The sequence below is a fragment of the Chiloscyllium plagiosum genome, chromosome 40 (genome assembly GCF_004010195.1).
Source record: "Chiloscyllium plagiosum isolate BGI_BamShark_2017 chromosome 40, ASM401019v2, whole genome shotgun sequence".
Taxonomy (NCBI): domain Eukaryota; kingdom Metazoa; phylum Chordata; class Chondrichthyes; order Orectolobiformes; family Hemiscylliidae; genus Chiloscyllium; species Chiloscyllium plagiosum.
The window spans coordinates 17099399-17123734 of NC_057749.1; the positions used below are offsets into that span (position 1 = coordinate 17099399).

Below are 24336 nucleotides of genomic sequence, written 5' to 3' on the forward strand. Positions count from 1 at the left end.
AGATTATAAAATGCACTTTCTAAATGCGTGTTTTTTTTCTTTTATCCTTTAAACTGAGGAATATACTTTTACAATCCATTATTTTGAAATAAGAACAGGACTTTGAGGATTTTAACAGTGAGACCCTTTGTTGTGCCTTCTCGATACTGTGATCTGATGAGCACTGCCATGACAGAAGGCCAATTATAAATTAAAAAAAACTGGTTTACTTAGATTATTTGCTAACCATTTTGTCCGTTTCCTAACACTCTTCATGTTGTGTAAGATAATAAATTGGTCTACATGGTGACAAAGTCTGTGTCTTGTGCCAGACTCATAACCTCCTGTGGATGTTCCAGAAAGAGAGGAAAATATTGGGAAGTAGAAAGAGAGAGGAAACCAAATGGTTATCTGCTGCCACTTGTCCTGCTCCTAATTCCTTTCCCTTTACTGCTGCCCCTTCTCATTCTGCCTCTGTGACTTCATTATCACTCTTCTGCTGGCACCATTTGTCTCACTTATTTAGGCTCACTCCACTTCGAAGGGCGTTTCTTTGAGGTGAGTCATGGGTGCACTCAGCCAGCTTCAGAGGGGCTCTCTGTTTCCCTAACCCATGCTTTTGAGCAGACAACTAATTTTGGGCCTGAGATTGTTGCAAATTTGTTTCAGAGAGATTTTATTTAAGCAGTGTGTTTATTCCAAATCAGAAACACTAGAGATGACCTTGAAGGTGCAAATGATAACTGATGATACTGACAACTGATTGCGCCACGCTTCCACTTACACACTGATCAGACAACTGCTGATACCAGTGGTCAATATATTAAATGATTAAAACTCATAAAGAACTGGCTGATTGGTGTGTGCGGTGAATTATAAAACTTTTCACTGTATTTTTCATATAAAAGTACACATGACAATAAATTTCTATTCTATTCTATTCTATTCAGGCCACTATGGATACTAAATTCCAGTGATGCGGTAGCAGTATTTATATGACTGGATTAATAATCCAGGATTATAGGTTTATAATCTGCAGATGTAAATCCAAATTCTACCATGGCAGCTGGGGAATTTCAATTAAGTAAAGAAACCTAGAATAAAGGCTAACACCATCATAGTGACAATGAAACTACTGGATTAGCGAGTTTTGCGAAGGTTTGTAGCTCAGGTTGCAGTTCTGGATATGGGTTTGCTCACTTGAGCTGGAAGGTTTATTTTCAGACACTTCATCTCCATACTATTTCAGGGAGCTTCTGAATGAAGCACTGGTGGAATAGCCTGCTTTCTATTTATATGTTTGAGTTTCCTTGCATTGGTGACATCATTTCCTGTTTCTTTTCCTCAGAGAGTGGTAAATGTCAATCCAAGTCAATGTGTTTGTTGAGCGCGTTTCAGTTGGCATGCCATGCTTCTAGGAATTCTCATGCGTGTCTCATTGTCATTATTATGGTGCTTGTCTTAGGATGGATGTGTTGTCCCAGTCAAAGTCGTGTCCTTCCTCATCCGTTTGTAAGGATACTAGTGACAGTATAAATAGAAAGCAGGCTACACCTCCAGTGCTTCATTCAGAGGCTCGGTGAAGATGTTAGCTAGTATGGTGACGAAACGTCTGAAAATGAACCTTCCAGCTCAGCGAGCAAACCTACATCCAGAAACTACTGGATTGTTGTTAAAATCCTAGCTGGTTTACTAATCTCCTTTAATTAAGCAAACACTGTCTATACCCAGTCTGCTGTCACATATGACTCCAGACCCATTGCAATGTGGTTAGCCATCTGATATTGCTGAATAAGCCACTCAGTTGTATTAAAACTGCTCCAAGAAACTACAATGCACATAGACTGCAGCTCACCACTCAGGCAATTAGCAATGGGCAACAGCTGCTGGTCTTTCCTGAGCCAGCCATATCTTGTAATGAATGGAAAATATCCATGCTCAAAGATCTGAAACTGATAGATCTTGGTGTTCTAACTTAGGATTTATTCACTGACAGGGCAGCCATCCATCCAAATAGTCAGGATCACTAAATGCAACAAAGGAGGACATAACTTAAAAAAATGTAAGTAGAAGTGTAAAAGAATTGCCAAGGCACACAGACCACCTTGCTGACGAGATCAGGATGTCCATGATGCAAGTTAAATGCACAGAAACATGTTATAAAGTTTCCTCCCTTTCTATCACGTTGGTTCTCCATTCACTCCCGTGAGATATTTAGAACTGCTCAGCTGGTGACATTGTTCAGGAGGGAGAGCAGCTACAGGTTTTTTGCTCTGGTAAAATGGTAGCACACCCACCTTAAGGAATGGGTAAGTTATCTCCGGTGTCAATATTCTCTGAACAATATTTGTTCCTCAGTCAATATGACACAAACAGATTTATGTGTGCAAATAGAGTGCTGTGTTTACTCAACCAAGACACTACTTATTCATCTGTAAAGCGCTTTGGGACAGCTAGTCAGTGTGAAGTGACATATAAATGATAGTTTCCCTTTACAATTAAAACAATTTGCATAGTACTGTATTGGGAATTATCATGAAATTTCTCTTCCTGTTACAGTGTAAAGTCTGTCCATGAAGCCCTGTATGGAGATCACCTCATTCAGCATAGAGTAGAGCCCTCACATCCACAGGGCCTAGCAACACATTGGACAACTTACAGAACTATTTCTACAGTATCAATTCAGTTAAACATTTTATTTAATCATAATAGTTTCTGTTCCTTTTATTCATTTTTTTTAACTGGGAAGGAAGACAAGAAACACAAAGAAATGATAAATTGACACTAAGCTGTCAATTTAAATTCTGCTAACTGCATGGAGAGGGTGAGATTAGGGAAGATTATTCTCAAGAACCAGGGAAGGGTTCAATCAAAGGAAATAGTATGATGTATGTTTATTAATGAGGAAGTACCAGGCAGTACAGTTAGAGCTTGAAACAAGAAAATCCTCATTGTTAAAAGATCATATTTTCAGAATATTTTCTCTAATTGAAAAAGCAACTAAATTGCCCACAGTGTTCAAGGATGTGTAGACTAGGTGCATTAGTCAGGGGTAAATATAGGGTGGGGGAATGGGTCTGGGTGGGTTACTCTCCGGAGGGTCAGTGTGGCCTTGTTGGGCGGAAGGGCCTGTTTCCACACTGTAGGAATTCTAATTCTAAATTTGATCAGTAATCAACAATTACATTCCCATTTGTTTTAAGGTCGAAGAACAGTGAGAATGTTCAGATTTAATTCCTTTAACTCTGGCAATTTGCAAATCTCTGATTTTTAATTACTGCACCATTAGTGGCCATGCTTTCAGCCCCTTGATCTCTGGAATTCCTTTTGTACACTTGTCTCACCCTTCAAGGCAAAATCTATAAGCCTTTTCTCATCTGCTTAATGTGGCTCCGTGTCACATTTTGCTTGATAAACATCTTTGGTTATTTAATTAAATATTTTTATAGCACAGTTTTAGTTGTCTTTGTAAATTTACAAATCAATGAGTAGTGAATTACATGGAGGACTGCTCCTCCACACGGTTCTATTGCGTAAATACATTACAATTGGGTACAGTGCCATTTCTAATCATGGTCGCCATCTACTGCTGAGAATCATCCCATGCAATCAAATTGTCTGCAGTCCCTTGGCTAATTTTAAACAAACTCATGAATAAAAAGTACAACATAAAAACAGGCCTTCTGAGTCAACTAGTTGCTGTCAGCATTTGCTCTCCACATGAGCAAAGAATACGTAATACTTTACTCAGGGTCATGGTTTGGGGAAATACCTGTTCCCATATTCCCTCATCCATTTGGCAAATGTAATCAATATTTCTGCCTCAGCTACTGGAGTTCAGAAAAGTAAGAAGCTTTTTGATTGAAACATAAGATCCTGAAGGGTCTTGACAGGGCAGTTATACAAGGGATACCCACGAAACAGAGATGAAGAGACATTTTCTCTCAGATGGTGGTAAATCTTTGGAGCTTAATCCTCGAAAGGCAGTGGAAGCAGAGTCTTTAAATATTTTTGAAGTGGAAGTAGATAGATTTATGATAAGGAAGGTGGGGAGGGTGAAAGATTATTGGGAATATATTGGAATGTACAATAATCAGAAAGTCATGGTATTATTGAAGGACAAAACATAACAGAGACTGGATTGCCTGCTCCTAATTTGTAAGTTTATATGTACAACCACAGACAGGAACTGAATTTCTCAGCTTTGTAATGCTCTGTGTGAAGCAGTTTCTCCTCTTAAGATGTGAATGGGATATAGGCATCTCTGCCAAAGTCAGCATTTATTGCCCATTCTTAATTATCCTGAAGGTGTTGTGAGTTGTCTCCTTGACCTGCTGCAGTCTTTATGGGGTAGGGACACCCACAGTGTTGTCAGATACCGTCTAGCTGTTTTCGCAGTTACAGTGAAATAACAGTGATTAGTCCAAGTCAAGATGGTAAGTGGCTTGGAGGTCAATTTACAGGTGGTGGCATTTGGATGCATCTTCTTCCTTTTCTTTTAAGTGATAGAGGTCGCAGAGTTGGAAGGTGCTGTTGGAGAAGCCTTAGTAAATTGCATCTTGATGGCACAATTGCTGCTACTGTGTACCAGTGGTGAAGGGTATAATGAAGCTGCTTTGTCCTGGATGATGTCAAATTTTCTGTTGTTGGAGCTGCCAAGTCCGAAGTATTCCTGACTTGTGCTGTGTCCTTTGCTCTAAATGTCTAATGATTTAACCTTGGACCAAAGATCACTTGTTCTTGAACCCGTGACTATAGGAGATAGACAGCTTCTATTTACCCTCTCCAATTAAAACATTTAATCATTTACACCACACTACCTCTAACTTGTGTTCCTTGATCAGAAAGTGAAAAAGCATCCCGAGTTTGAGATAATTGAGGATGGCTAATGTCTGTGTTGAAATATCATTTTAGTTTGCATTGAAGTCACAAAAATTCTGCGATTTGCTTAGGAGGGAATGTAATCACACTTTGTGTGAAAAAAGCAAAGGAAATGTCTTTATCCTCACAGTGAATTTAATTGCACACTGAGAATTACTAATTCCATTGATGAGGCTCAGCTCTACACAAACATCTGAAATCAATCTGAAATTTCCAAGTTTGCAACTGAATACGACAGACTTGCACTCATCATTCATCCACCCAAATTCAGCAAGCTATGAATATGGCTATGACCTTGAAATGGCTTCCTCTCTGTGGAGAGCTCTCCTGGTGCAGACAGCGCAGCTGTGTAGCTGATAACTCTATTGCTTTGTGAGAAGTTGAGCTGCACAAGCAACAAGACTCCAGTCATTTTAAAAAATGTATTCACAGGAAATAGTAACTTTTCACAAGACTGGCATTCATTGCTGTTGAGGTGTGCTGAACAAATTTACTGGGTACAGCTGAGTTTCTTGTGAGGTCATTTCAAAGGGGACCATGCTTCTGTGGGTCTGGAGTCACATGTAGACTGGGCAAGATTAGGATATCTGATTTTCTTGTGGAGAGGTTATTAGTGAACTAAGTAAAGTTTTACAACAGTCCTGATCACCATTATTTGTACTAGCTTCTTAGCATATTTATTTATTAATTGAAGTAAAATTCACCAGGTGCTTTGGTGGGAATTGAACTCACGTCATGTCAGGTCTGAGGATTACTGATTCAGTAATATAAAGATACAACACCCACATAATTTTACTCAGTACGGCGCTACCTGAACTTAAGGAAGGGCAATATAATTAACGTGATTCCAAGTGAGCGAGGATAATAATCAATGAGGACAGCTATTCGTTTCCCATTCATACCTTCAGGAAAGTGAGTGAGAGACTGGAACAGGTTTGGTCATAATATCCTCAAGGTTAACTCTTAGATTCTGAGTTCAGGTAAGAAGAGTGGCCATACAGGTAAGGTACTGCTGCCTTTGGTATCGTAAACAAGAATAGTTAATCTTCAGAAGACAGAGAAAAGCTGGAAAAAAATCACAGGAATTTGATTTGATTTATTTATTGTCACGTCTATTTTGTAACAAAATAGTGTAAAGTGTTGTATAGAGTCGCCAAACTCCAGCGCCATCTTAAAACACAGGAAAATAAATCAAAATATAAAATAGAAAGGCAGAAAAATAAAGAGAAAGTGTTCAACTTTCTAGTTCTTCTTGTTAAGTGCTCCTCCATAAGCCTGGTGGACAGGTATGAGTCCACTTCACCATGCTGTTGCTGCTGGAAGTGAAGTCACCTCTCTGTGGCACCATCTCTCCTCCATCAATGCCTTCACCGCTGACTCCTTGCAGGACCTTGCCAGTACAGCTGCTGGATACTGCCCCAGGTCAAACTTGACTCCGCTGTTGCCATGAGTCCAATTCGGACCCACCTCACCAATGAAGCTGCCCCCGATCCCGCCGACACTCACATTGGGACCAAACTTGCCTCCGCCTCCATAATCTGTGTTGGGTGCAGATGCTGCCAGGAACCCAAACATACTTCTGTTGCAGCAGCCATGAGTCAGCGCTAGAACCGTCTTGTGTTAATTGCTTATATCATTTAAGAGATTCTGAGGAGGAAGTTGAGGAATCTTGAGAAAATGCATGAGATGTTACAATTTCTGCTTAATGAATTACAATATTGGAACAAATCTCAAAATGAGCAAAACAAAAATGTAGAGAATTAGTTTTACTGAGAAACTCGATGCGAGAGGAAAGGGAATGGTCAAGGCCCCGAACTCTACCAATACTTAGAAAAGTGGTGAGCAAATTTTGTAATGAAGTATACAACAAGTTGACACCAGGTTTAGGGTTTGTTAAAGCCCGTGGATTGAAAAACGCATGGAAAACAGAGAGATTAAAAGTTTCGTAGGTTTTAGGAATTGGAAAGAAATGAGCTAAAGCAGCAGATGATTAAATAGTAAGATAATGTTTAATAAATATAATATTTTATATTACGACAAATTGCTAAAATTGCTGATGCCATACAGGTAGGGAGAGTAAGTTGTGAGGAGGACATAACAAGTTCACAAAAGGGTGTAGATGAGTTTAAGCGAGAGGGGAAAAAAATTGGCAAATGGAGTATGATGTGGGAAAATGCATGGTAGAATAGAAAAGCAGTATCTTATTTAAATGAAGAAAGATTGCCAAACTCAGTGATAAAAAACAATCTGGTGTTCTGGGACGTAAATCACAAAGTTAGTTTGCACAATGATTAGTTGGGAAAATGAAATTTAGTGTTTATTCCAACATGACTGAAATATAAAAGTAGGCATGTTTTGCTGTAGTGGAATATGCGTTAGTGAGACCACATCAGGTGTACTGTGTTCAGTTTCGTTTCTTTATTCCAGAAAGAATATAATTGCAATAGAAGCCATGCAGTGAAAGTTCACTAGACTAATTCCTGGGATGATGGGCTAAACTTATGAAGAATGTTTAAACATTTGAATTTGGTGAGGGAGTATGTAATTAGGCCTCGGAGTCTGCTTTGCCATTTCATAAGATTGTCTGGCTCCAACTCTTCTTTCCTGTCTATCCCTCCAGATACCCTTTAAATCCCTGGTTGGTCGAGAAGTATCTGAGGAATGGTTACTCAACCCAAAACGTTAACTCTGATTTCTCACCACAGATGTTGCCAGACCTGCTGAGCTTATCCAGCAATAACTGTTTCTGTCTCTGATTTACAGCAGCAGTAATTCTTTTGTTTCTATCATTGCCGACTTCTCTCTGTGGAAGAGAGTTCAATGGACTCAAGACCTTTTGAGAGAAAAAAATCCTCACCTTTTTCTGAAATGGGAGATTCCTTATTTTTAAACAATGTCGCTACATTCTTTCAGCAGTTAAAACATTTTTTCAGCACCAGCCCTGTGAAATCTCCTCAGCATCTAAACGTTTAAATAACAGCTCTCATTCTTTTAAACTCCAATGGATACAGGCACAATTGTGGTAACTCAGTTTCTCTCGTTGTGTTCAGTCACAAAGTTTTCAGATTCAAGCAAAATGTAAGGAAACATTAAAAACGAAAGAAGTCAGATTAATTTCACTTGAATATAATTCAGTCACAGGTGAGTTTAAGAGATGCAGAGCACCACAATATATTGTTAAACAATGGACTACTTATTTAAAATGCATTATAGCAATATAATGCTGTAAATTCCACTCCACCTCTCCCCCAAAGCACCAAACAGAAAACATGGACAGAATTATTTTGTGTAAGGCATCATATTTCCAGCATGCTCTAGAAAGTTTGAATACATCATCAAAAGTCTTTTTCATGATCACTTCTCCAAGCTGTCTCAATGAAGAAGCCACAAAGAGAGTGAGGGAAACAATATTTCCTAGTATCCTTACAAATGAAGTCTCACAACATGCAAAACCTACCCGACTTTTATCCTCCAGCTTGGAAAAGTAGTCTGATCGTGAGAAAGATGATTACCTCTTTAACAAAATTTAAATGTCTATCTCAAACCAGTTGGCTAACCCATCCAGAAATCAACACACAGATGCACTCAAGAAAGAAACAAAGAAGTGATCATTTCTTTGAAAGCTGCTCGATCAGTTTTTTCCAGCTAACTCTCTTCTGGGTGATATAGACTGGGGTGACAACCATGACCGGTGGCCTGTGGTCCTTCCTGAGGTATTGCTCGCAAAGAGCCTCTGTAGTGCACATCACATACATCCCACAATCATAGCTGTTCTTTTGAACTGGTGATGAATCCTCAATGAAAGGCACTTCAGATTTGGTTCCCAGAAAGTGTTGCAGCTTCTTCGCTATCTTTCGGGCATGGCTTTCATTCATGTTGCTGCAGGAATCATAGTGGCTGAAACAGTTTCTATCTCTGTTGTAACATAGCAAGCTCCAATGAGACCCACCAGCCGCCTGCACAGAGTTGTCATTGACTGCAAGGAAGACCAAGCTTTTCTGTGCCAGTGCTAGTGGCTCCAGGAAGATTGCCAACTCGTCCTGGCTGGCCATGCATTTAATAAGCTGAGTAACTTGAGGGCTGATGAAGCAGGCTCTGTCTGAGAGTTCCTTGTACTGTTCAGCGGCAAAGTATTCAAAGGCAAATGCAATGATGTGGTCATTGAGCCAGTTGGGTGGGTTGAGGAGTGACAGATCTGAGCGTCGGATTAAGCTGTCATGGTAGCTCAGTATTACTGGGTCCATGCTGCTCCTGCAAACAAACGAGAAACTTCAGATACAAAAATAAAATTCTAGAGATGCTGGAAGTCTGAAATAAAAACAGAAAATGTTAGAACTACTCAACAGGTTTGCAGCATCTGTGGAGAGAGAAAAGAATTAATGTTTTAGGTCTATGACGTTTTGTCAGAACTGAGAAAAGTTAGAAATGTAATAAGTTTTGAGCACGTGAAGGGAGGAGGGGTGGAAGAAGAAGAAAAAGGAAAGTCTTTGATAGACTGGCAATCAACAATGAGACTTCAGTGTTCTAATAGAGGAACAAGGCACCATTGGAGGTACTATCACAGATTGGTCCTGAAGATAAAGCCCTGTCCGGCTTCACAGATGAATGTAAAATATCTCATGGCACTATTCTGAAGTAGATTGGGGAGTTCTCCCTGTGTCCTGCTCAATATTGATCCCTTAAATGACATTACCAAAACAGATTTTCTGATCAGATACGTCATTTCAGTTTAAGAGACTTTGCTCTATGGAAATTCATATAATCTCTACAGTATGGAAGTAGGCAATTTGGCTCATCAAGTCCACACTGACACTCTGAACAGCAACCCATCTCCCCTCCGCGCCCCCCTCCCCCCCCATCCCCCATCCCCCATCCTAACCTTGTATTTCCCATTGCTAATTCACCTAGTCTGCATAACCCTGGACCCTATGGGCAATTTCGCATGGCTAATCCACTTAACCCATATATCTTTGGACTGGGAGAGGAAACTAGAACACCTGGAGGAAACCCATGCAGACACGGGTAGAATGTGCAAACCCCACACAGACAGTCATCCAAGGGTGAAATTGAACCCAGGTCCCTGGTGCTGTGAGGTAGCATGGCTAACCACTGAGCCACTATAATACCCATATGACAAATTGCTTATGTTTTCTGTATAATATCTTATAGTTGTGAAAGTGGCTATCTAATTGTAAGTCTTAAATCCATTGGGTGCCATAAACAATATGCAACAATTCACCAAGGTTCCTTCCACAACAGTTACTAAACCCATGAACTCTATAACCTGAAAGGACAAGGGCAGCAGATGCATGAGAACACCATCACCTGCAAGTTCGTCTCCATGTCTGAACTGGAAAGAAACTGCTGGTCCTCTAACCTAACAAGAGTCTAAAATTAAGCCTGTCCATTCTTAGCCTTGGTGTCACATTCTATCGTGAGACATGCTTCCGACCTCATATTCATACCATTTCTAAGCGTTTGGATTAGTGGTGCTGGAAGAGCACAGTAGTTCAGGCAGCATCCGAGGAGCAGCAAAATCGATGTTTTGGGCAAAAGCCCTTCATCAGGAAGGGCCTTTATTCCTGATGAAGGGCTTTTGCCCGAAATGTCGATTTTGCTGCTCCTCGAATGCTGCCTGAACTGCTGTGCTCTTCCAGCACCACTAATCCAAAATCTGGTTTCCAGCATCTGCAGTCATTGTTTTTACCACTTCTAAGAGTGCCTTCTGCAGCTCCATAATATCACTGACTTTACACGTGTCATAACACATTTACTGCTGAAATGTCTATTCATGCCTTTAATATCTCCAGTTTTGACTATTCCAACACACTCCTGGCAGGTCCCCCACATTCAATGCTTCATAATCTTGAGGTGATCCAAATGATTGTTGCCTATTTCCTCATCAGACCCGTCCTTGCTAACCTTCATTTGCTCCTGGTCTGCTTTGGGTGGTTCAGTCATACTTTTTTTTTACAATGCATCTCGGGTAATTTCATGATATAACACACTTTGTTCCTTCACTGTCACGGGAACTTCTTTCCAAAGAGCACAATACGTGTATCGCTACACTCCCAAAAGCCTGTCAACACTTACAAGGCACAAATCAGGAGTGTGATGGAATATGCCCCACTTGCCAGGATGAGTGCAGCTCCAAGCATATTCAAGCACCTTTTTACCATCCAGGATGAGGCAGCCCACTTGATTGGCACCATGTCCACAAACATTCACTCCCGTCCCTCTCAAAGCTGAGAAGCAGTAGCGTGTACCATCTACAAAATGTTTTAAGTAACTCACCAAGGTTCCTTAGATAGCACCTTCCAAACCCATGACTACTGCCATCTAGAAGGATAAGGGCAGCAGATATATAGGAACACCACGACTTGCAAGTTCACCTCCAAGCCACTCACAAAACTGACTTGGAAATATATTGCTAGTTCTTCAGAGTTGTGGATTAAAATTCTGGAAGTTCCTCCTGAACTGCATTGCCCATGCACCCACATGAAATGAACTGCAGCAGTTCAAGAAGCTAGCTCACCACTATCGTTTTTTTTGTTTTTGTCTGTTAACTGCCACGAATCAATCACCCATGTTGCCAATTAGAAGTTTCTATGCAAAGCCCATTATGGGCAATGCAAACCATCGAAGTGAGGGAGGGGTAGAGAGTGCAAGAAGGGACTAAATCAAAATGAAGTTGGAGGGGGAAATAAAACACTATCATCTGCGATGCCCACCTCTGAAGGCATTGAGAACACTGTGCGCTCCCTATCCAATGACACTTCAGCACAAACATAATAACCACTGTAGAGGGACAGACAGTCAACAGAGATGACCCACTCCACAACTTGCTGCCTAGATGCATTAATAGTCAACCTGGCCAGACCCAGGAGCAGATCCATGAGAAGGTCCATGAATTTGCACACGTCCCACCACACCGGATGCCCAAAGATCAGGAGTGTGGGCTGAAGGACAACCCAAAGCAGAACAAAAGATTTTTCAAATAACGAAAGAGGGGATGCAATTTCCCACAACCAATATATACATGGTCCACAGACTTCACAGTGCTGCATAATAAGTGGTTGGGTTGGGAGTCCATAAACCACTACAAGCTGTGGGTATCCGGGACTGTTACATGCAACACCTTCCACCCTGGTAGAAAATGGGAGGACTCCTCATATACACCCCTGGAGATCCCCACTGCCTGGTGGCAAATAAGCACGCTAGACATCAGATAAAGGAGTCAAGGCAGGTGGTGCACAGCAGCAGCCGTAGAAAAAACACTTTTTTTGTGAGTTAACAGTCACATTATACATACCTAAAAAAAGGTGGCTCACGTTGTGGGTGTGGGTTCCTAAAGGAGGTTTAGAACCTTGGGGCCAATGTGAAATTCCACCCGAGTAGGGGTTCCAATGTATACCTGTGCATCCTCTAACCAGTGCACAACAGGTCCATTTACCACTGTTTTCAGGCAACACGTGACATTGGCCATGAACTGGATGTCCACTGCTACCCTGCTCACTACACCCTCTCAAAGGCAACCAGGATTGGGCAATAAATGCTGGCCAGCCAGTGATGCCCAGATCCAGAAGTGAATGAAGTAAAAACCTACAATTGATAGACTGCAGCGTGCGAAGAAGACAGTTCATGCAGGTGGAATTAGAGAAAAATTGCATCTCTCACCAGTAATGCTTACATCTCATCAATGAATAAAATAAACTCCTTTTGAAAGTCTGTGCAATCTGGTCTCAAACCACTCAATGGTTTATCAATACTGATCTTTCCAGCGAAATTGACAGCCAATTAGGCACTGTTCTGAGGGTGAGATTAACAGTGCAAAATGTGCTTGGTTATTCCCCTTAATACCACTGACAGCTTAATGACAGGTAGGTTGTCCAGACTCGAATGTTGATAAATAACTTTCTAACAGGAGCAACATTTCTTCCCACTGCAGTGACTGGCAGAAGCAAGAGTCTGACCCCCTGCAGTGGCTGACAGGGTCCAGAGCCCCATCTCCTGCAGTGACTGACAGAACCAAGTGACCCATCCCCTTCAATGACCAAGTGCCGCAGTGGGTGCAGCCACACAGCGCCTTGCTTTGAAAGGCCGACAGGACACAGACTTTCACTCTCTGCACAGATTGACAGGACCTAGAGACAATGATTGACAGACCAGGGTACACCACTGGCAGGGACTGACATCGCCTCCTAGTGATTGACAGCCACATAACCCGCCCCAAACCATGATGGACAGCGTTCAGCCCACCCCTTGGTGATTGACAGACTTCGCCCTGCGCAACGATGGACAGTCGTGCAGCCACACACACCCCTGTCTTGATCGACAGCCCCAGGGACTCCGCCTCCAGCAGAGAATCAAAGCACAATGACCCTCCCCCCCACCCCGCGGTAACTGAACGCCAACTGCGTTGATTGACAGTCCCACGTCCCGCCTTCTGTAGTGATTGAGAACCTCACGCTCCGCCCGTTGCCGTGATTGGCACCACCCTGCTATGGCTAGTGCAGTGATTGACAGTCCAGTATCCCGCCTCCTGTTGTGATTGACAGCCCCATGTCCCGCCTTCTGCAGTGGTAGACAGCCCGTTGCCATGATTTACAACCCCATGGTCAGCCTACTGCAGTGATTAATGGCCTCGTACTCCACCCTTGACTCGATTGACAGCGCCATGCCCCGCCCTTTGTCGTGATTGATAGCTCATTTCCTGCCCACTAGTGATTGACAGTCCCACGTCCCGCCTCATATAGTGATTGACAGCCTCATTGTCGACCCACTATAGTGACTGACAGCCCCAATCCCGTCGCGATTGATAGCTCATGTCCCGCCTCCTGCAGTGATTGGCAGGCCCATGTCCCGCCTCCTGCAATGATTTACAGGTCCATGTCCCGCCACCTGCAGTGATTGGCAGGCCCATGGCCCGCCTCCTGCAGTGATTGGCAGGCCCAAGTCCCGCCTCCTGCAGTGATTGGCAGGCACATGCCCCGCCTCCTGAAGTGATTTACAGGCCCATGTCCCGCCTCCTGCAGTGATTGGCAGGCCCATGCCCCGCCTCCTGCAGTGATTGGCAGGCCCATTTCCCGCCTCGTGCAGTGATTGGCAGGCCCATGCCCCGCCTCCTGCAGTGATTGGCAGGCCCATGCCCCGCCTCCTGCAGTGATTGGCAGGCCCATGTCCCGCCTCCTGCAGTGATTTACAGGCCCATGTCCCGCCTCCTGCAGTGATTGGCAGGCCCATGTCCCACCTCCTGCAGTGATTGGCAGGCCAGTGATTGGCAGGCCCATGTCCCACCTCCTGCAGTGATTGGCAGGCCCATGCCCCGCCTCCTGCAGTGATTGGCAGGCCCATTTCCCGCCTCGTGCAGTGATTGGCATGCCCATGCCCCGCCTCCTGCAGTGATTGGCAGGCCCATGCCCCGCCTCCTTCAGTGATTGGCATGCCCATGCCCCGCCTCCTGCAGTGATTGGCATGCCCATGCCCCGCCTCCTGCAGTGATTTACAGGCCCATGTCCCGCCTCCTGCAGTGATTGGCAGGCCCATGCCCCGCCTCCTGCAGTGATTGGCAGACACATGTCCCGCCTCGTGCAGCGATTTACAGGCCCATGCCCCGCCTCCTGCAGTGATTGGCAGGCCCATGCCCCGCCTCCTGCAGTGACTGGCAGGCCCATTTCCCGCCTCGTGCAGTGATTAGCAGGCCCATGTCCCGCCTCCTGCAGTGATTGGCAGGCCCATGTCCCGCCTCCTGCAGTGATTTACAGGCCAATGTCCCGCCTCCTGCAGTGATTGGCAGGCCCATGCCCCGCCTCCTGCAGTGATTGGCAGGCCCATGCCCCGCCTCCTGCAGTGATTGGCAGCCTTCGGGGCCGACAGCAGATATGATCCACTAGCCGGATCCCTAAGCCAACTGCCGCCGGGACGCCAGCCTGCACTAATTTTCCCATCAACCTCGTAGCCCCAATCTACAAAATGAGACACTTCAATCGACGCCTGTCGATTTTACCTGAGCGCTGCTGCTGCCTCCTTTCACACCCCAGGCCTTGCACTGCTAAGATCTACATCGCCTCCGCTTCATGTCGGCGCGAAGCGACTGGCGGGCGGCTGCCGTAAGGCGTTAGCTAGTCTTCACGACGGTGCCGTGCCGGCAGGTGGCAGTGAAGCCCCAGCCCGGCGCGCGCGCGCGTGCGTTCGTTCCTGCCCCGCCCCGAGCGTGTGCGCTGCTCCTCCCACTCCCACCGCCGCTGTAGGCGCATGCGCCGGGTGTGGAGCAGTCGGGTTGGGGAGGGGGGGTGGTGGGACGGTAGGGGAGATTGGCTCGTGTCAAACGGGAGATCGGAGGGTGGCGCGAGCGAGAGGAGACGGGCTCGGTAACGGTCGCCACCGCCCCCCGGGGATGAGGTGAGGCTGAGGGTCCCGGGAGGGAGATGTCGAATCCGGCTGAGGCGGATGGAGATAGCTATTAAACAGGACTGTGGTCCGGACGGCATCGGTGCTGGCTGTTGATGGAGCGCGGGGGGGGGTAATAATCGGTGATAGCTCCCGGTAAGCCGCGATCGGGATCGAGTCCAAACCGCCCTCTCGCCTTCGCTCCCGCCCGCCCGCAATCTCTGCAGCTGTTAACGTCCCTGGCTCGTGCCCGCGCTCCCGGACAGAGCGCCGGGGACCCGCTTGCGCGCGAGCGTCCTGTCACCATTTCCCGCACCCCCCCCCCCCCCCTCCTCCAGCCACACCCCATCGGCGGCGCCCCGTACCGAGACATCCCTGTGCCTGAGGGGGTGCTCCATGTACCTGAGGGGGTGCTCCATGTACCCTGGGCTGTCCCTGTGTCTGAGGGGCTGCCCCCTGTACCTGAGGGGGTGCTCCATGTACCTTGGGCTGTCCCTGTGCCTGAGGGGGTGCTCCCTGTACCCTGGGCTGTCCCTGTGCCTGAGGGGATGCTCCATGTACCCTGGGCTGTCCCTGTGTCTGAGGGGGTGCTCCATGTACCCTGGGCTGTCCCCTGTACCTGAGGGGATGCTCCCTGTACCCTGGGCTGTCCCCTGTACCTGAGGGGATGCTCCCTGTACCCTGGGCTGTCCCTGTGCCTGAGGGGATGCTCCATGTACCCTGGGCTGTCCCTGTGCCTGAGGGGATGCTCCATGTACCCTGGGCTGTCCCTGTGCCTGAGGGGATGCTCCATGTACCCTGGGCTGTCCCTGTGCCTGAGGGGATGCTCCATGTACCCTGGGCTGTCCCTGTGCCTGAGGGGCTGCCCCCTGTGCCTAGGGGGTGCTCCATGTACCCTGGGCTGTCCCTGTGCCTGAGGGGGTGCTCCATGTACCCTGGGCTGTCCCTGTGCCTGAGGGGATGCTCCATGTACCCTGGGCTGTCCCTGTGCCTGAGGGGATGCTCCATGTACCCTGGGCTGTCCCTGTGCCTGAGGGGCTGCCCCCTGTGCCTGAGGGGGGTGCTCCATGTACCCTGGGCTGTCCCTGTGTCTGAGGGGCTGCCCCCTGTGCCTGAGGGGGTGCTCCCTATACCCTGGGCTGTCCCTGTGCCTGAGGGGGTGCTCCCTATACCCTGGGCTGTCCCTGTGCCTGAGGGGATGCTCCCTGTACCCTGGGATGCCCCTGTGCCTGAGGGGTTGCCCCTGTGCCTGAGGAGGTGCTCCCTGTACCCTGGAGTGTCCCTGTGCCTGAATAGGTGTTCCCTGTCCTCTGTACCCTGGGCATCCCTGTGCCTGAAGAGGTGTCCCTGTGCCTGAATGTGTGTACCCTGGGGCATCCCTGCCCTTGAAGGGGTGCCCCCATACTCTGGGGCATCCCTGTGCCTGAAGGGATGCCCCCATACCCTGAGCATCCCTGTGCACCCCTGTACCCTGTGACCCAAAGGGCATCCCTGTATGCAAGGGTCTCATGTCGGAGGGTTGCCTTTGCCTGGAGGGGCAGCCAGTGTCTGGAAGGCTGTCCATGTGCCTGAGAAGTGCCATTCTGGAAGGCTGTTTTGATCCTCCTGGTCTCTTGGCATAGTTCATATCAATTTTGCACATCTGTAGTCTCCCATTCGAAACTAACTGTGGTATCTTCCCAGCAACAAAGTAGTGCATGTGCTGAAAATCTGAAACAAAAACAAAGTTGCTGGGGAAACCCAGCAGGTCTGGCAGATTCTGTGGAGAGAAAGCAGAGTCAACTCTTTCGGTCCAGAGACTCTCCTTCAGAACTGTGCTGGAGATATTTAACTATGTTAAACTTGTGACTTAAGTTGCCTAAATTTGTGGCTTGTTGCTGGCAAATGCATTTAAATCTGTACTTTGCAGCCATGAGAGTATGTGCAGTTTCCTGCGTTCTAGCAATATATTCCAACTGCACGATGTGACGGTTCATCTTTTTGTGACGCACGCAGTTTTACAAAATAGCTGTTGCTTCAAATTAATTAGCACTCATTCTGATATAACATAATCTGAGCTCATCTTAAATTATAGCTGAGTGTCGATCAAGAAAGTTGTCAGTTGAAGGAATTACAATTTAACCAAAATAGAAGTACAATAAATGTTTTGTTGCTTTTTGGTTAAAAGACTTACTCCAAAGAAGTAGGAGGTGAAAAAGATGGTTCTGTCACTTTGTAATTTGAGGTGGATGGAATTGGCCTGGAATAATTGCAATTACAGCCTGTGTAGCCTGTATATTTGCACTTGTATAATCTGTTAGCAAAGGCGTATTTAAGTTTCTTATAGTTTTGTTTGACGCATTAAAAATGGACTTCCGTAGCATGTTGTCTTTCAAGGATCCACTTTGAATTTGTGTGTTTAGAGAAATTTTTTTTGAAGATTAAAAAGCAATATAATTTTTCAAGACTTATGCTAAGACTCATTCGATCATATTTTAGAATGTACCATAAAATCTTTTTTCTGAAACCCCTTCGACCATGTAGCCCAATGATAAAAAGGCTAAGGATGCTGACCTTCCAACTGAAGGTAGTGTCTGAAGAGAGGATTTTCAGTGTACCAAGATATAATGTCTTCAACATAGTAAAACATCTCCGTGCATATTACTGGTGTCAAACATAATGTGACACTAGCCACATAAGGAGATTATTAAACCTTTGACATATATAGGTTTTAAGGAGTTGTTTCCATTAGTTATTTAGATGGCAAGGACAAATATTTAGTACTTGCAAAAAAGAAATCATAAGTTTTTTTTACAGAAAGATCTTCGGGCAGGTTGACGAATATGTAGTCTTCTCTGCTATAAGTAATTGCCAAGTTTTATTGAAGTAGAATTAAGATGGAAAATGAGAATCGCAAATTATATGAAGGTTAGCAGAAAATAAATCTTTCGGTGGCAACTTTGGAGATGAACATGCAGCTATGCTGTGCTAGCTGCTATAATCTATGTTTCAAAGTTATCCTAAGCAGACATTGTTGAATATTCTAAGTCTTCCACCTTGTACAAATCGAGTTACTCTCTTTGAGACTAATTGTGTCAAAGAAAATGTAACAAATGTGCCCCTTTTTAAATTTGAGTAGGTGCATGTCTTGGCAGCTGTGTACCAAATATACTGTAATGCTTAATGTTGTATTGCATTTACAATGCATTTATGGTGTTGCTGTTATTTCCAGGGTTTGTCAGAAAAGTCATGAGGAAGTAAGGTCTTAGAGCCATGTATTTTGTTAATTTGGATTACTGCCTTTTATATTGATGTTGTGGGTCCTGAGAAAATTGTGCTTAAGGAAGGATTGGCAACTCTTAATTTTTTTTCCCCCGCAAATTAGAGTTCTAACCTTTTTAAGATGAATTAGTATATTCTTCATGATTATCAGATTTATTGGTGGATTGACAGGAAGAAGTAACTTTTTTTCACTGATTAGAAAATCACTGTTGGGTGAGGAAAGGTTGGACAGGCTAGGCTTGAATTTGGAGGAGTTTAGAAGAGTAAGAAGTAACTTTATGCAAACAACATAAGAGATCCTGACGAATCTTGATTGAAGATGTGGAGAGGATATTTCCTTTTCTGAGAGAATGCAAAATTAGGGATCACTGTTTAAAATCGTGGGTCGCCTATTTTAGAACGTCAGATTAAAAAAAATTGAGAGCAGTGAGTCTTTGGAAAAGTGGAGGAAGCACAATCCTTGAATATTTTTAAGGTCGGGGTAGATGATTTTCAACAAGGTGGTCAGAGATTATTAAGGGCATGTGGTTTTGTGGTTTTGAATTTAAAATCAGTTCAGCCATGATCATCTTCAATGGTGTAGCGGCCAAGGATCTGAATTCCTGTTTCTTATTTGCATATTTGCATGGATGTTAGTTCGTGGAAATCAAGCCCTTGATATACCCAAGTCATTACAAAAATTAAAAAAAAAATTAAAATGTGCAAAGTCTACAATTTACCTGTCTGAAAGATTTGGGTTGACCTAGTTTCTGTAATTAACAAAAACTGATCTTTATTGTACATAAATAGATTTTAACCATAGGTAAATGACTATGAATTTTTGACATATAACCCGACTAGTTAAAACTCTCCTTACGCACGTGCACACATGCGCGCATACAGGGAAAGAAAAGCTATTATGGATGGAGGAGAAATAAACATACAAAGACACATCTAACGTAGGCATAGAATCTCAAAATCCACAGTTGAATTTAATTAGAGACCATGTATGTCACAATCTGAAAATGTTCTCACAACAATTCCAATGTTCAGACTAGTGGATACTGGATTCTGGTACTTACATTAGACGTGTCATTGTTTTTTTGATTTCAATTAGAATTGGATGAAAGGGAAAAAATAAGGGTTGGGAAAAAAACATTGAATATCTACAACTCATTTCACAAGCTTAGGATTTCTCAGTGTAGCACAATGAAGTAGAGTCACTCCAGAAGCACTTTGAAATATAGTCACTCAAGTAATGTGGAAAATCAAGTAGCTATTTGAATATATTAAGCTTCCATAAACAGAATTCAATAATGATCAGATCTGTTTATGTCATGTTGACTTGAAACATTAGTATTGAACAGGACATGCTGGTACAGAATCTCAAAATTCACAGTTGAACTGCTTTAATTGGAGACCATGTATGTCACAACATGAAAATGTTTGCACGACAATTCCAATGTTCAGTGGATACTGTGATTCTGATACTTGAGAACTTCTGTACTCTTCTAAATAGTGCTGCACTGTGCTGAAAATACATGGAGTGAGAATTTGCCATCAAGATTATCTGGAAAATTCAGTCATGGGGATGACCAATTAGAAAAATTTTGCCTCTGTAAGTGGGATTGACAGAATTGGTGAGGACCTGTTCCTCCAATCATAGGCGTTATTCTCTTACATTTGTTGCTGGTAACAAATGTGGATTAGGTGTGATTAGAGCAACAATGAACAGTGTGGAGGGTGATTAGCGGCAGTGAGCAAGGCTGCTGGTCGAGGAAATGTTGGACTGATGAGCTGCTACATGAAGGTAAGGGCCCTAGAGCCATTGGGGTGGGGGTGGTAAGGTTTGGGGAAGGAGCTATGCTATGGTCAATGGTTGCTGCAAAGGCAAATCTAAACCTGTCAACAAAGAAAAATTTAACTGACTAGAAACCAAGAGAACTTGAAGTAACTGAGATAAATACATTGCATGTGAATATGGAGTCTCTTAAAGTTAATAAGTTCAGAAGTTACAATATGGGGAAAATTTCATGAATGTTATTGTAATGAATACTGTATCAGTTAATAATACATCATGATTTTGCATTTGTCAGATCTTAAAGCATTTCATATATTGTGAACTACTTGAAGTGTATCCATTGTGTTTTAAAGACAAACCTACAACTATTTTATATATACTAAGACCCAAGCAGTAACTATATTTATTTTTATGGTACCTTTTATAACCTTGGCTCAATCTAAAGTGCTTTGCAGTCATTAAAATCCTGTGGAAGTGGAGTTGCTATTGTAAGGAAGGAAATTGTAATTGGGTAAATGTGCAATTAATTTAGGTGACCCCAGGACTGGAGGGCTTAATCCACAAAAAGCTCTTTTGCGAATAAAATTAGGCAATACTTCCAAGTAGGACGGTAGAAGTTTAGCAATTTCTTTTGTATACTAGATCAATATCAAAGCTAGACCAGTTGTTAAATTTAAATCTGACTGGGATTGACATGCAGTAATCAGATGCAAATGACCTCACCAGTCTGTGGAATGCATGTTTTGAGTGATGGGTGTCAAATCGTCCATTTATGTTTTAGGTATTTTCTAATTGGTCTGTTGAGAAATGTTTTTCATTATACACCTGTGGCGCAGGTTGGACTTGAACTTGGGTATCCTGGCTCAAAAGTAGGAATGCTTTCACTATACCACAAGAGTCCCCACGTTTTGCTGCTATTTATGCCAGTTGTAGTATCCAAACATAAATATTGTGGTGTGTCAAAAATAAATGCTTTCTTTGTGTGTTGTGGATTTAAGTTTCCTGAATTTTAATTCTTTGGTGTGACTGCATGTTCCAGAAATAGAGGTAATGTGTACTACATAACCTAATGAAGGAGTTGTTGAGAGTGAAGAAGGCTTTCTGAAAGCTTAAAAGCTACCTAGAAAATCAGAAAGTAAGCCTTGAAAAAGGATCAAGAGCAGCCTTGGTGATGGTGACAGTTATTTTCATCCCTGGTGCTGTAGGACATCTTGCATGCACGTGAAATGGCACCATCAGTCTCATCAGAAAAAACAGTAGCTCTGACTATCGTTGCTCTTTCAGTATTGCATCCCAGCCTTGGTTTTGAACTGAAATCCTGGAATGGAGCTTGAATCCGTAACTTCTGATGCAGAGGTAGGAGTACAGCCACCTGAACAACAGGTGATAAGTGAGTGCTATATGTTGTTGAGAAGAACATTGTGAAATCTTAATTATGCTAAATATTCATTGAATATTATTTGTATTGCTGTAACAGTATAAACTATTCCTTCCATACACTAAACACTGTAATCCTTTATTAACCCTTTGTAAAATGGCTTCTGTCATGCTCAGAATGGGGAGATTTGGTCAAGGTCTCTGTACTTTCCCAGTCCAATATTATGAAAAGTTTTTGTACAGTATAATGTATGGTATTTTGAAATTTTTTTCCAACATTATACTCATGCTGTCAATCTTTCATAGAGTTGTTAGCCCAAAAGTGAGTTTGAGATTACTGTTAGAATTTGAAGTTCTAACTCATCATTTTGCTTTTGTTGCATTAAGCTGACTTACTCACAAGCAACTTTGACTGTGTTTATCTGAATGTGAGAGAAACATCCAGCAGGTTGCGTACCTCCAAATGTTGGTTGTGTCGGGAAAGAAAATTTTGAGTTCTGGGACATCTCAATAAATTGTAGATAATTACAAGTAAATCATTAGTGCTAGGCACGATTTGAGCTGATGGATTGGAAGTAGCTGGAAGAATACTGGTACAACTGCAAATATTTTGGCTGACGTATACATTTTCCTGTGTATTTTTAGTGTAGTAAACAATCCTAAAGACTATTGTATATGGTGTTCTCATAGTTTAGAACTCAATTGTCTTCAGATTATATTAAATAGTTGGGTTTTTTCATTGGGTAGTTAATGTTTATGTTGTGATTTAATGATAGATGGTATTTTGTGCGCAATTTTAAGTCTGAATTCTTTTTGTCCAAGCAGCAACAATTTTATTATTTCAGTGTCGGAGCAAATATTTGGTTTCCAATGTTCTGATCCTTCCATATTCTCTTTAGGTGCATAGAGGTAGATAAGCACTAAAGTGAAACAAAAGGTTTGCAATGATGGTGTTGGAACTAAGAACATATTTATCAGGAAAATCAGAACAGGCTCAGCAGGTTCTTTTTCTTATGAAAGAGAAGACTAAGGTAACCTGGTAAGACCTTCTGGAGGCTAGACTTATTGGGAGTCCACATCTATAGGACGTACGTATGAAAAAAAGGTTATTAACAAATCCAATATGAAGTTGAGGTGCAGAAAATATTCATGAAGAGAACATTAAGAATATGGAAATTGTGGATTGGTCTAATGCAAATAGAGTAGGTGCAATGAATGTGAAGCTAGATATGTAATGAGGAAGAAAAGAGCAGAAGGATATATTGATAGGATAAGATAAAATAAAAATAATAGGGCCTTCCTGTTAAGCATAAATACTAACATAGTCGACCAGTTAAAATAGGTGACTTATTCCTTGGAGGTAAATTTCTATCTGCGTACTGTACTCTGTTTTAAAGCTTTTTTGTAAAATATGTTTGTTGACCTGTTGCCTTTTATTTTCAGTGTTTTAGTTTTCATGTTGCAGTATTATCTTTTGTGCTAATTAAATATTTTTTTAAGTGAGCAAAGCGAGTTTGAACTGTAGTTTTTTGTTGCAAGTCCTTAGACATCCAGAACAGTGTTTTTGTGGTCAGTTGATAGTACACTCATCTCTTAAGTCATACGGATGTGGGTCAAAGTTCCATTGTGAATATTCGAGCAGGATGGTAGCTCAATGTTGAGCACTACTACCTCACGGTTCCAGGGACCCAGGTTTGATTCCAGTCTTGACCGACTGTAAGTGTGGAGTTTGCACATTCTCCCCCATGTCTGCATGGGTTTCCTCCCATACCCGAGAGATGTGCAGATTAGGTGGATTGGCAATGGTGAATTGTGCATAGCGTCCAGAGACATGCAGAATTATGGGGATAAGGTGGGGCTATGGGTAGGATGCTCTTCAGATAATTGGTGCAGATTTGATGGGCTGAAAAGCTTCTTTCTGCACTGTAGAGATTCTATGATTGAAATATAAAAATATGATTGCAGTGAATGTGAAAAATCCCAAGGCAGCATTTTGAAGAACAGTGAGTGTATTCTTTGTTGTCTTGGCTGATATTTTCCCTCAACCGATGTCTGTGAATTGTAAAAAGCAAGCGTCTAAGTTTCATGGGCAATAGAGAAGGCAAATGGAATGTTGGCTTTTATTTCAAAGCGAATGATATATATATTCTTGATGAAGGCTTTTTGCCCAAAACATCCATTTTCCTGCTGCTCGGATGCTGCCTGACAACGTTGTGCTTTTCTAGCACCAATCTAATCTTGACTATAGTTTTGCTAGAGTTATAGAAGATTTTAGTTGGACCACACCTGGAATATGTAAACAGTTTTGTGCCCCTTTTCTAAGGCAAAATACACTGCCATTGGAAGCAGTCCAGTGAAGGTTCGTTAGTCTGATACTAGGTATGGAGGGACTGTCTTACCAGGAGAGATTGAATGGGCTGTATGTATTGGAATATAGAGAATGTGTGGGGTGGGGGAAGAAGGACCTTACTGAAACTTGTAAGATCTTTAGTGAACTTGACAGACTAGATAGGGAAAGATTGTTTCCTCTTGTGGGGAAGTCGAGAACCAGAGGGCATGATCTCAATAAGGGATCGCACGTTTATGATAGGGATGAGGAGGATTCAAGTATATTCAGGGCTGAGGTGGACAGATTTTTAATCAAGAAGGGAATCAAGGGTTATGCAGAA

General features: G+C 43.2%; 2 protein-coding genes across 4 annotated transcripts in view; one reads left to right on the forward strand and one right to left on the reverse strand.

The window, feature by feature from the left end:
• Positions 1 to 5946: 5946 nt before the first annotated feature.
• senp8 (SUMO peptidase family member, NEDD8 specific) lies at positions 5947 to 15068 on the reverse strand. Of its 3 annotated transcripts, XR_006309823.1 has the most exons (3): positions 14867 to 15068; positions 8318 to 9111; positions 5947 to 6507 (listed from the first exon to the last, which is right to left on the reverse strand). XR_006309823.1 is itself a non-coding variant. In XM_043680500.1 (2 exons), the coding sequence occupies exon 2, from the start codon at positions 9102 to 9104 to the stop codon at positions 8469 to 8471; it is 636 nt and encodes a 211-aa protein (XP_043536435.1). In that variant the 5' UTR covers positions 9105 to 9111; positions 14867 to 15068; the 3' UTR covers positions 5947 to 8468. The 3 variants fall into 3 exon arrangements, 2 of the variants coding, with proteins under 2 accessions (XP_043536435.1, XP_043536436.1); XM_043680500.1 differs by having other exon boundaries at positions 5947 to 9111; XM_043680501.1 differs by lacking the exon at positions 14867 to 15068 and adding an exon at positions 13120 to 13207 and having other exon boundaries at positions 5947 to 9111.
• A 106-nt stretch (positions 15069 to 15174) lies between these two features.
• Positions 15175 to 24336, forward strand: part of myo9aa (myosin IXAa) — a 363558-nt gene continuing 354396 nt past the window's right edge. Inside the window, exon 1 of the mRNA XM_043680122.1 lies at positions 15175 to 15266. The gene's annotated coding sequence lies outside the window, so the exon portion shown is untranslated. The remainder of the gene's footprint in view (positions 15267 to 24336) is intronic.